At 39.3% G+C, this 13,477-nt stretch overlaps 2 protein-coding genes across 2 annotated transcripts in view; both read right to left on the bottom strand.

The window, feature by feature from the left end:
- Positions 1–13,477, bottom strand: part of LOC134841293 (mitogen-activated protein kinase kinase kinase 15-like) — a 70,247-nt gene that overhangs the window by 33,956 nt on the left and 22,814 nt on the right. Inside the window, exons 2-7 of the mRNA XM_063857187.1 lie at positions 5,147–5,372; positions 4,522–4,706; positions 4,078–4,228; positions 3,620–3,777; positions 2,844–3,074; positions 1,782–1,964 (exon numbers count right to left, since the gene is read on the bottom strand). Coding sequence (XP_063713257.1) covers positions 1,782–1,964; positions 2,844–3,074; positions 3,620–3,777; positions 4,078–4,228; positions 4,522–4,706; positions 5,147–5,360 — 1,122 coding nt within the window. The 5' untranslated portion in view covers positions 5,361–5,372. The remainder of the gene's footprint in view (positions 1–1,781; positions 1,965–2,843; positions 3,075–3,619; positions 3,778–4,077; positions 4,229–4,521; positions 4,707–5,146; positions 5,373–13,477) is intronic.
- Positions 5,462–11,156, bottom strand: LOC134841472 (nuclear pore complex protein Nup214-like). The gene has a single exon (XM_063857482.1). The coding sequence runs from the start codon at positions 11,151–11,153 to the stop codon at positions 5,568–5,570; it is 5,586 nt and encodes a 1,861-aa protein (XP_063713552.1). The 5' UTR covers positions 11,154–11,156; the 3' UTR covers positions 5,462–5,567.

Consider the following 13,477-nt stretch of genomic DNA (forward strand, 5'->3'; position numbering starts at 1 on the left):
ACATAATTTTGCATGTAATAAATTGGAAAGCATAAAGCTAAATTTTGTAAAAACTATGCATTTCAAAAAAGTTGCGAGATACAAGATTAAAAAAATTTCTGAAATCGAGCTTTTTATCATTGTACTGCTGTTTGAAACAAATAACTTCGTTTCATTTGATGAATTAAAAATGCATCGACTATGTTAACTTTTTACTTACCAATGTCAAAGCACATATGATATTATATTGCTACCGTAGCTTTCAAAAGTGGCATTTTGTTTGCGACTTAGTTTGAAAAAAAAAGAAAGTTCGTATTAATACACTTTGCTTCGCAAGTGTAAAAAGTAAGCTGACAAAAGTTCAGCAGAGAAACTATAGTCGGTCAATTCAACAACTTTCTAATTCCATACATATCGGAAAAAAACAAGGTCCGACCGTGACTTGGTTTCCCCATTATAGGATCACAAGGCAAATATTTGTAGAAATTTTTTTTTGGAAAAAGTCTGTACCCAAAAGCTAAATTTAAAAAATATCCCAACTGCTATTTTCTAATGAAAAAATGACAGTTGAGATTGCCAGACCCAATTTTGATTAAAAATTAAAGAAAGAAAACAGACATTTGGAAAAAAGTCAAAAAACAAGAAAACCGAAAATAATGACTGATTCATTTTTGAACGTTTTTCAATATTCTAATTGGGTAAACGGAATCAAAAGATAAAATTTTTTATTTCGCTAGAAATTCTCAACAAATGAAGTCCAATTTTGTACCTAAAAGTCGTTTAAGTTTTGCGCCATTTGCACTTTTCTATTCGAAAGCATAAATTCTTTTCATTTAGCAAAATGATTTTGAATTGAATCTTAACACAGAGGCAAAGCGGACCTTCGCATCACTCGCGATACCACAAAAATACCATTGCGCGCTAGCAAACAGGGAAGGAACTTAAAAACTTCAAAACGTTGTCTGAAATGATGTTATATTTGCTGAAAACACGTTCAGAAACACATTCGACGGCGTTTAATGAAACTTCAATAAAATTGTTGTCATGAAAAGCGTTGAACTACAAATTCAATAAGTTTTAACATTTCGTGCGATTCGTAGGAAAGCATACAATTTTGGTTGCCTCGGAAGACCTAAAATTAGGTAAGTAAGCCGATAAAATCTAAGCCGAAATCATTTAGGCTGAACAAACTTTTAATCAAAAAAAAAAAAAAAAAATAAAGTCAATCATAGTCAAATTAAAAATTGCAGGAGCAAATGAAAACATAAGAAGGAACTACAATGAAAACTGCATACAACAATAAATTCTAAGATGTTGCAACTAAGCCGAAAAAACATCAGCAGGCAAATTATAAACCGACAGCTTCTTTGGAACGGAATATTTCCCGTTTGAAAAAAAAAACAAGTCCAGGTTACATTCGAACCCAGGACTTTTGCCGTCCCAGGCGTATTTGTTACCCCCATATTAAGTGGGCCTGAACCACTCAGAAATTTGAATTCGAGTGATTCTGCTAAACAACTTTTTAACCCGAAACAAATCTATATTCCGATTTGATAACGCTTAGAGCGATTTAAGAGTGATCAAGTTTTATGAATTTTTTCACCTCTCTCACTGACACCTATCAATTGAAACTTAAGATCTTATTTACAAATTTGCAAAAGCGAAGAAAATTGTCAAGTAGGTTTTTCAATCAATCACAATGCAATAATTTTACAATTTTTGAAATGAATAAGTTCAAACTCGTCGTTCCGATCACAAGTACTAAAATAACAGCAATGAGAGAACCCAATGAGTAAACGTACCTGACACTCTCTGAGTGCCATCATGAAGAGATGGACAGTCTCGAATGTGAGTTGACTCCTGCTCTGCTTCAGCTTCTCCTCGTACACTCTCCTCAACTGAACCTGCAGACTCACTCCTTTGTGACTCTTCATCAGGTCTCGCATCTCAGTCACAATGGGCAGTGCCTCATCCTTGTTCGCAACCTAAACAACCCAACACAACCACACCCCAAATATCTCATACATACTATTCTAGCATTAATTGAAAACTTGGCCTGATAGACTTAAATCAGTATGTGCCTAGCACGTTAAACAATAGATGTTAGAAACTTGTCTTCAAATCTAAACATTTGATGTTTTTGAATTGTTAATGTTTTGGCTGATTTTCAGAACTGATTTCATTTATGAGATAACTCAAAAGAACAGACACGGTCAAAAGATGTCATATTAGTTGTCCTATAGATTCATTATCTAATTCTTGGCGATATGGGACAGTTTCAGATTATCGCGTATTTTTAATTGGTTGAAATATTTCATGCACCCTCAGGTTTCTTTTACAGGTTTTGTTACACAGACTACAAACAGGTCATAAGCATATGGTTAGCAAATTGATGACCCACCAGTTGCTGAAATATTGTAATGCACGTGACTTGAGGACAGTTCACGAAATGAAGACAGTTTCTGATAAGCGATTTACTAACGCGCTGCAAAAAGTACAGTAATGTAAAAAAAAGTGGTCTGCTAAACAGTAACTGCTTAGTGTGGATAGCCGGCACCCAGTTTTTCACCTTCTAATAAAACAGATGCTTATTGATTAAAATTGCAGATCTAGTATTGTAGCGTAAAGAAAAGACAAGACTCTTGATTGAAAGTCTATCAAAATATTGACACCTGCTCCAAAGATTCTGACAACAATTGTGCATAACTTCGACACGCTTTCCCCATTCAAAACTACAAACTACAATGCAGTGGTGCTTGAGATGAATAATGAAATATTGAGGTTCGGTTACACAACAATAGAACCAAGAAGACTTCATTATTCAACTTGCTTCTTCAACCACGCTTTTTAAAGACTTCACTGACCTGTTTGAACCCATTTAGCACTCTCCTCAACTCTTGGGCCAGACTGGTCCACTCAATTGCAGCAGTAGAGGATGTAGCATCACCAGATGCGCCTGAGCCTGGCGGCTTCGGCTTTAGTGCAGGCAACAGCACAACATGGTTCAAGTCCAGACTCATGTCATTGGACGAATTGGAAGTGCCTGGCTGACTGTAGTAGGGGAGGAGTCCAGCATCCGCATCCACACACAATTCCTGCAAAGTTGAAGGTCAAGTATTTGTTATCCAACGCTTTTACGCCATGTTTACCATGATAACTGTTTCAAAACAACACCCGTTGAATTATATTTCACACCATCCAATTTTCCCCATTTAAAATGTCATAAGTAAAACCACAAAAATTTGGTTGATGTTTATTCAAAATGCTCTTCTGATCAAAGCGTCAAAACTGACGTAGAAGGGCACCACCTTTTTAAGTGATAGTCTTCATGCAGTCGGCGCCTTCTCTCTATATAGCAGTTCAAGAGGGACGTTTGATTGCCGATTTAAAAACGTTTTAGGTGCCAAACTTTTCGGCGTGTAGAGAAACGAGTGAAACTCCATGCCCGGTTCAGGATGGCAGTTTATAGTTAATAGTAAGAACCGAGGAAAATGCCCCTTATGTGAGATTATGTGATAAGCCGCAGATGTTGGGCAGGTTCTTCGTGATACCCTCGCAAGCTATTGATGGTAAGAGGTAAGGTGTACCTGGCAGTAAAAGAGATGGTCGGAACAATAATCAAACATAACTTGACCCTCACCTTCAAGTACAGCAGAGAGTTCTGCTCTTCGTCTGAAACATTTCCTGGAATCTGATACAAGACCACATTCACATTCTTGCCGTAATTTCTGCGATGTCCGATTTTGAGAAACAGTTTCGACTCTTCTTCCTTGCTGACCAAATGCACAAATGCTATGTCTAAAACAAACACAGAGAATGAATAAATGTAAATCATTATCTAGAAATCGACATCAAGATACAAATCCAAATAAAAAGCAGAGGGTTGCAATTACCATCATTTTTTCATAGAAAGGCAAACAAAACACAGTTCCTAGCCCCTAGGTCTCCAAAATGAATGAGAAGCTTTTCCACATGAATTTGAAATGATGCTCAAATTAAGCATTGCTAAGACACGCTCATTTTCATGTTCGGCTGATAAAAACATTCAACACCCAGTCGAGCCTACTATGTCCATAAATTTCAATCTGCCTCACTAACCAGCAAACAGGAACTGTTCGGTAGATTTGACTTCGTCAAAAGCTATTGCGTTGTAGTCTATGAGTTGGAATTGCACTTTTTTCTTATCACAGGCGTCCTTCAGCAGCTTAATGGCCAGGTCGTCCTTCGATCCAGCTGTCACACACACAACCTAAATAATTACAATTGCAGTTTCCCTTGAAATTGTTTAATTATTTTCACTACAAAATAATGACTACTGCAACATACGATTCTTGTGTTATATTCAAACTTTCTTCTAAAATTTAAAAACCACCCTTTCAAAATACAATTTAAACACAATTCAACATTAGCAGTCTCGTAATTAAAAAAGAAAAAATAGTGTTCAGGAAAAATTTCATGTGAATAGTAGAGTTCGGACCATGACCAGCTATAACTTCGATAGAAAAATGTTAATCAATAGAACACAATCAATCGTACTCATACCTTAATGGATCTGGCGAGGGTGGAAGTGTTGGAGCCTGTGCTGGACACAGCATCAACGGACTCTTGTCTGGGAGGCAGAGTGTGTCTCCTCTCTGTCATTCGGGGAACCCGCATCGAATTGCTCTTTCCCAGCCCATGTCCATGCCCATGCCCATGACTCAACTTCCTCTCGCCATTCCCATTGCCTGTGACAAAATTTTATTCTGTCTTGATAAAGCAATCAACGCTCAAAACAGACACCCTTAAAGACTTTATGTCTACCGCTGTCAAATCCAAGGTTCCTCTGGCCACTGGATGGCCGATAGCGTGATACCTGTAGTCTCAAAATGCTGCTGAAATGCCAATTGCATAAAATGATGTTCAACGATTGCACCGTCTAAAACGGAAGGGATCAATAATCTACTGCTGCGCTGATAAGCATGCGTCTGATACATGCTTACTTAATAGTACCGGATCAATTTAGCATAACTTGTTTTGCAATAGCAAGCTCTTGGTCTTTGCTTAAACGTATTCAAGCAAGCGTAACAAATATTAGGTTGACTCATCTATTTTACGTTTTACAACTTCGTTTACCAAGTACAACTACGTTTGCAAAAGTAGAAATGCAAGGGTCCAAACATCTAACCGTTTCCGTTGGCTCCGTTTTTTGACTGGACACTGGGCGCTGACTGAAGTCTGTGACCACCTGGAGAGCTGACAGCAGCAGCAGCCGGTGACTCATGGGATTGACTATGGTTGCCACTACTGGGCCGATGGGCAGGGGACTGATGCACACTGTTGGTAGGCGGGGTCTGGTCAACATTAATACTGGGGATAGAAGTTACAAAGCCCCGAGTCATGCTAAACTATCTGAAATATCAGATCAAGTTTATCCAATTTCTTATCAAAAACCGAGAAAAAACTCCAGGTTATGTTTGTAGCTACAAGTCATTAAAGAATCTATTATTAGTATAAATAAAAGCGAAAACAAACAAAAGTTATTTCGAATTAAGTTCAATAGCAGGGACACTGTGATTTAATGACAGTCTTTTCGGGAGCAACTACATTTATCTCCAAGATGAAAAACTGCTTTTAGGCACATTAGCTGCTCCAAAAGCACTTCCTGACATTGCACTTCCAAAAGCGCTCGAACCAAATCCAGAATTTCCACTAGAAGCTGCACTTCCGAAAGCTGGAGCACCAGAGCCCATTCCTGAAGCTAAAGCTCCAAAAGTTGGCACGTTGGATCCCGTGGAGGTACCTCCAAAAAGTCCTCCACTGCTTGGAGCTGCTGCTCCTCCGAAAACCGAATTGGACCTTCCGGCTCCAAAAACTGCACCACCACCAAAAGCTGGATTCGAAACACCAATTCCAAACACTGTTTTACTGCCAAATGCTCCAGTTCCTTGTAATCCCCCGAAAGCTGTCGAAGTTCCAAAAGCACTCTGACCAGCTGCAGGTGATGCAACAGATTTACCGAATACGCTGCCTGTGGTCGTTACTGTGCCTGAACCAAAAGGCGAACCTCCGGTTTGACCAAAAACAGATCCACCAGATGTTGCACCAAAAGGACTTCCAGATACAGGAGCAGCTGCAGGGGATCCAAAGACATTTGTTCTAGCGCTTTGGGATCCAAACACTGAGCTACCATTATTAGCTCCTGAGCTCCCAAACACACTTCCTTGTGACTGTTGTGTTCCAGCTCCAAAAACATTTTGTGCAAAAGGTGATGCTGCAGTAGAGGCATCTGAAGTTAGAGCAACCGATGATCCACCAAATGGACTTCCAAAAACGTTGGATGACTTTTGTTGAGCATTGGCGCCACCTCCGAGACCTGAAAAAGCACTTCCTCCAAATAAACTTCCAGCATCTGAGGGTTTATCAGCTGCTTGTGCTGTACTTTGTCCAAAGATCGAAGACTGATTGGTAGTGGCAACAGACTGTAACCCAAAAGGGACGCTTGATGGTGTGGAAAAAAGTGACTTATTTGAGGCTGCCGCATTTAATGTAGTTTGACCAAACGGCGAAGTAATTTGACTGGATGAATTGCTCGCTTGTGTTTGCAAAGTACCATTCTGGTTATTTTGCGTCGCTAGCGTGCCAAAAAGCGAAGCCTGTCCAGATTCTGTGCTTACAGTCGTACTTTGGCCAGAAACTGAACCAGGATTTCCAGTGGTAGTGGCTGGTGCAGATACAGGAGTATAAGGATTTAATTCAGGTACATTAGCAGCTGCAGGTGTTTTTCGGTCGATATTCGAAACTTGACTTGAGACAGCTGAAGCAGGTGCTTGCTGACTAGATGTTAGCGTGGTATTGTGAGCACCTGTGGATACTAACGATGTCGCCGACGAAGGAAGAACCGGCTGTCCAGGTTGATCATTTGCCGCGGCATTGGTCGCTGTTGCAGGATGCGATAAGACCGGATTCAATGCTGGAGCATACGTTGTTACTTCTGATTTAGATGGGGCAGGAATACCTAATACTGATTGGGAAGAGTTCGATTTGATAGGTTCGCTAGTCAGAATAGATGCAGTTTGAAACGACGGAACCGAGCTCGTTTTGGGCAGACTGAAAAAAGAATCTGATGCCGATGTGGGTGCGGCTCCTTGTCGTCCAAATAATTTAGATTGGCTGGTAAGGGCCATACCTTGAGAAGAACTAGCAGGTAATGACGTATTTTTTGTATCATTTGATGGAAATATTGACGCAGCATTCACGAATATTGAAGAGGTTGTATCCGCTACATGTGTGCTTTGTGTGCTTGTTTCTGTTGTATTCTCATTAGCTTTTAGTTGAGAGTTATTAGATGAGTCACTTGTACTATTTCGCCCCAGGTTCAAAATATTACTCGAGTTCGACGTTGAATTGACGCCAGAAAAGATCGATTGGCCCATTTGAACATTGGGTTTACCAAAAATTGAAAGTCCTTCATTACTTTTTTGTTGTGGGGGGAGACTAAATAAACTTAGTTTGCTTGTATTCGTCTGTTCTGCATTGTTTGCCGTTGCAGACGCAGGCAAACCCAGTATCGATTGTGGCGTTTCGGTTCCTTCATTTTCGTTTGGCAAACCCAGTATTGATTGTGGTATTTTTGTACTTTCATTTGCGCTTGAAGGTTTGGTGTTCAGATCACTCGCAGTTGTAAAGGGAGTTTCACTAGCATACGGCAATCCAAAAATACTGGACTTGTTCTTTTGTGCCGTATTTGTATCCAGTGGCTTGTTGCTAATCGGTTCCAGCATCGATTTTAAAATGCTATCAGGAGCATCTTTGCAATCTTGGGGCTTCCCGACATTCCCAAAAAAGCTTCCCAGTTTAATTTGAGATTGGCCTTGATGCATAGAGCCCTGTCCCACGGGATTCAGGTTTGGACTAGATGCACTTTTCATAATATTTCCCATGTTCGCAATATTCTGCTTTGAGAACGTGTGAAGCGTGTTTTCATTTGCACTGGCTGAAAGCACAACATTTGGTGGCATTTCTTTTGCCGCTTCATTTACCGTTGCACCAGTAGCAGATTTCATCGGAACTCCAAAAATACTTGCTCCTGATGCTGGCTGTTTTTGCATAGAAGACGGCTGGAGATTTGAAGCTGACGCATTAGGAGGACCACTATTGAATTTCTGTTGAGTATCGTCTCTCTTGGGCTTAGGGGAAGCAGGAACATTTGCACTTGTATTCAAACTCTCTGCGTTCACAAAATTTTGACTCTCAAACTTCGGCTCCTGATCTTTAGCCAACGCAAATCCTAATCCTGCCACTGGTTTTGTAAATGCACTAGCGTTCGCGCCTCTTTCATGTCCTGGAAATAGCAAGGACTGGTTCGAGGGAACCACAGGGACTGGTTTGTTCTCCGGTTTCTGTGTCGATTGGACGTTTGAGAACCCAAGATTCGGCTTGACTTGCAGTTGCACATTAAGTTCTGCTTGCTTTACGTTTAAGTTTGGCTGCTGATAGTGTGAAAGACTCCCAGGAACTGTTTTCGTAGCGTTTGCCGACGATACGAGGTTCAAATCTTTGACGTTGACTACTGGTGCGTCCTTGTCAGATGGAGGTTGCTGACTCAAATAGACACTTTCGCGAAGCTTCTCTAACATCCTTACTCTATCTTCACCTTTTGATGATTGAAGTTGCCCGCTATTATCCCATTGCTCTTTTGCAGAAGAACTAGATTGCTCATCGAAGTTCAAAACTGATTTCCCCCACACAGTTGATGATTTAACATCTTCCAAACCTTTTCCACTCAGATTAACATGTTCAATTTTGATATTTTTAGGCTCAACTGCAACTCGTGTCACTGGTGCTTGTGTTCTTCTGGACAAATAATCCCTCAAAGCTGATATACTTTCCGGATCTGTTTCCTTTGATCTGTTCGATTCAGGTCTTATCCCTCCAACAGTGCTATCGTCAACTGAAAGATTTAAACCCTTCAGAGAACAATTTATATCTAAGGTTGACATCTCGCCTCTTTTTGAGTATAAGCCTAGACTATCACCACAGCCGTCGAATGTTGTCATATCGCATTTTCGGTCATACTTAGCTGCTAAATTGTCCAACTTTTGCCCCAAAGCCATTATAGTTTTGTAGTTGTTCTGCAAGACAGCATTTATCATCGTGTAGTATTCAGTTTCTCCTTTCTTCATCTTTCGTTCACGTGAGGCTAGACTTTCGATCATGGACAAAACTTCATTCGATCTGAGCTGTATGAAACCTTCGCTACTCTGTATAGAATCCGCCAGTTTTTGCAATTCAGGTGGTAAGGGGGCACTTTTCAAGTACGACTCGTATTTTTCATCATTATGCCGTTCTTGAAATACTTTTGCTCTTTTCGCAATGTTAAATGTATGCAGATGAGAATTCTTCAACATTTGTACATCGTAGATCAAACTATCGAGTTGAATTTTTAGTTCATTTTTAAACTTCTCATTAGTTTGTGTGTTATTTTGCAGCGGAGCGTATGACTTATCTGCTATAGGTTTCTGACTTGCCGCCTCGAGTTTCAGTTTTTCAAGGTCGCTTGAAAATGCATCCATAATGTTTTTTGTCGCTTTGATCAACTCTTGATTTTGAGCCGCTTCTTCTAATTTTTGTTTCTCCTTTATCGCCTGAGCAGCGTCCGGTTGTTTATTTTCCACTTTCGAAACGCCTGATAAATTCTGCATCTGCAGAGGTTGGTGGCCATCATTTTCCTTATTCTGCCTTTGAGCAACTTTTTGGACCGAAGGACCTTTAGACACCGTATTCTGAGACGATATTTTATTAGGCGTGAACTGGTTAACAGAATTGACCAATTCAGGTTGCTGAGCCATAGATACTGGTTGATGCTGATTCTGGATCAGAACTGGCCGATGGCTCGTAATTTGGTTCATTGCTTGAGACTTCAAACTTTGAGACCCGGATTGGTTGATTACTCCCGGCTGCTGAAGATTTAATCTCGCAAACTTCAATGGTTGTATATTCAACAGTGGATTGTCTGGCAAATCGTAAGCAATTGAAAACGCGTGAACAGACCCAAAATGAGTAAGCGCGAACAAAACAGGGTATTGTTTACCTGGTTTTGTTTCACCGTCCGCGGTTGTTACAGCTCCGACAAATCTTTGCGAACAGAAGCTAACAGCCAAGCCGGCGCATAGAGGGTCTTTAATCGAATCTTTAGGCACTGGTAACTGTGCTCGGGCATTTTCATCTAACATCAAACAATCCCATGTATCGCTGTGCTTCAAATGAGCTATTACTCCGATTTCACTTGACTTCGAGCTTGCACAAATTATCAGTTTCCATTCAGGTATAAAGTGCATAAAGGCTATCAACTCGATGTTTGGGTCAATATCAAAACTACTCATAATGACATCTTGAATCTCTGTATAGACTGGTACTTGTTGAGGATCCTTGTGCAACACTACACTGAAGTATCCAAGATCAGGATCCCGATCATAGGCACAAACAAAATGGAACGTCGCAATCCATATGATGTTAAGAACTCTTGTATTTTCAGGCGAGTGTTGTACAACTCGTTTGATGTCTCCAGTTGGCGTAACTTGCAAAAACTTTCCATCAAGACATCCTACTAATAGCTGTTTGCCTTTTGGACTCCAAGAAGCACAAGAAGCATTAAGTTGCTTGTTCAGGGTCACAGAGAGTTTTCGACTTTCGAAGTTCCAAATTTGAACACTTCTGTCGTTCATGCAGACCGCAAAAACATTGCCACACGGGTTGGATTTAATACATGTTGGGCAAATCTGTCCAAAATCATGTGATCCTAATTCATTCAGACCATCTGTCAAAAAGTAACGCATCATTATCGAGTTAATTTCCTGGGCGATGGTGACAAACAATTGGTCGTCCCAAGAGAACAGAACGTGCAGCACTGATGAGCAGTTTTGATTTAAAGTGAGAGGAAAACTCAACCCATTAATCAACCCCCAATGTTGAGTAGCTTCTTGATGTTCGTCAAAATTCTTCACTGTAAATGACGACAGAGAGGCCCTCGGAACATTCAACGCCGCAACCAATAGGTCATATTTATTGGCGCAGGCAACCGAATTCTGATTGCTCTTCGAAATGATCGCTGGGCTTTTAGAAGACAGGTTGGGCAAGTCCCCTACAGCTTTGCAAGTCACAAACTTGAAAATTTCAGGAGGTATCGAAGACATTTTTAACTAAAATGATTTCAAAATGGCCTTTCTTCACTGTTAGATATACATTCTTATACATATGACTGAGCTGAATGGAGCATTCAAAATAAAACCTATGAAAGATTCGACTGTCTGAAATAAATCCTAAAACAAACAAGGATAACCGGTTATGTGCAATTTGCACAGAATGCTCCGGCCATAGTCTTAAAAAACACTAAGTTTTTTTCAAACTATAGTCATTTTTTTCGGCGTGTGATAAAGAGATCTGAACAGGAAAACAGAACTTAGGCATATTCGACAGTAAGAGCAAAAACGGCGAATTGAAAAACAGTTTTTCTAGAAAAATGACTAGAAAAACAAAACACAATTTTCAATTTATTACTTTTTTTAAAATTTTTTTGCAGTTTTTTTAAATTTTGAAGTATTAGATTCCAAAAAGCGCTAAACAACTCAAAAAACTAAATATACTCGAGAAAAACTAGACTTTCATGGCTGAAACTAAGCTAATGTGAGCTATTTAAATAAGCTACTGCAAGACAACACGCTCACCTTATTAGCTCGAAACAGAAAAAATCAAAAATTTCAAACCGGTGTTTAAATATCGTTCGAATCATGACTGAAAAGGCTTTAATATGATATATTATTTGACCCAGTCCGACGATTATTTGTGGTACAAACACTAAAAAATTAAAACAAACTCGAATACAAAGTTCCTCCCCATTTTCAAATGGTCGGAAAAATAAGTACAGCCCATTACTGTGCCAGTAGCACAGAATCTTGCGACTCAATTATTCAAGTAGAGAAACTCAAAAAAGACAAGGATAGCCGGTTGCTGTGCAAGTACCATAGTCTCAATTTATTTTTCTTCAAATTGATGACGTTTTTTGTGCGTGATGTAAGAAAAGATCTGACACAAAGGAGAAGCGGAGCTTTGCATCACTTGCGACAAAATACAAGCGCAGTATTACAAGCTAGCTAATAGAAAATGGGACGGAAATAAAAACAAAATCAACAAATGGGAGGAAAAAAGGGAAAAAAGAAAAATGGTAGAAAAACAGAATAAATAAGCTTTTAGTATTTATTCAGCGACCACTAAGCCGACTACAAGTCGGTAGATGCCCATTGAGTCGGAAACACAAAACGTCATAAGAAATTTTTGTCATAAAAAAAATCGAACGATTAAATTGCAACACACACTCCCTGAATTTTTCAAAAAAAAATTAGCGCAGGACTCGCACCTACCGTGCTCTCAAAAAGGGCTTCCGAAAACATGTACCAAAACGGCGATAATTAAGGCTACCATGAAAATAAACTGGGGTCATCTAGCAAGGGTTTCTAATTCATGAAAAACGCCATATCTCGATATCAAAATGAATATACTCTGACAGAACCACGCGGAAAGGTTGAAATATTTGCGTTCGGTTACTTTTTTGAAACATTTATCGAAAAAAAAATTGAAAAAATCATAAAATCAAAAATCACGCCATTTCTCGAAACCAAAATAAATTGAGGAGTCAAACCAAAAAAAAGAGCAGTCATACTCGGACCCCAGATTTGCAAACTCGGAAAGTACCATGACAGCGCCCTACTATACTGTTGACAATTTCAAGTTGGGTTATCTTTTATACAGGTTTTTTGAAAAAAAGAAATTGAAGAAATCATACCAAACGCAATATCTGGAAAACCAACAGAATTTGGGCAGTCATACTTGGACGATAGATTTACAAACTATGAGTATAACCTGACAGCTGACATTGAGAAATTCAAGTTCAAATAGTTTTTCTATTTTTTGAAAAATAAATGAAGAAAATCATAAAAAAACGCTTTTTCTCGAAAACAGGATTTGAGCAGTCAAACTTGCACGCCAGATTTTCAACCCGTGAGTATACCCTGACAACACTCCGGCATCGGGTTGAAAAATTCATATTTAGTTGAGTAAACTGAAACAAAGATCTGTCCCAGGCGTATTCGTTAGCTCCAGGCAGCACTATAAATTCTATGTATTCGCAGAAAACTCTACAAAATTTGAATTCATTATGAACCAAGGTACCACCAGGAATCCAGATGAGTCCTGTGAAAAAAGTTAGATACGGGCAAAAAGTCTAGTACCCGATGGCAATACCCTTGCTTATCGCAAGGTAAAAAAAAATAAAAACTGATTACTTTTTAGTCGTTTATCTTAATTTTTGGCTGATCTTTTTCGAAAAGGGCTATGAAAAAATTTCAATGAGACGACTATTGGCTAAACTACTGAGCAAATTTCAGGAGAACTAAATTTAGACTTCAATTCCACTCATCTTGTCTTTTGTATATTTCGTATCTTTTAGTCTGAAAACTGAAAA

Source organism: Symsagittifera roscoffensis, chromosome 3, assembly GCF_963678635.1.
Source record: "Symsagittifera roscoffensis chromosome 3, txSymRosc1.1, whole genome shotgun sequence".
Classification (NCBI taxonomy): domain Eukaryota; kingdom Metazoa; phylum Xenacoelomorpha; order Acoela; family Convolutidae; genus Symsagittifera; species Symsagittifera roscoffensis.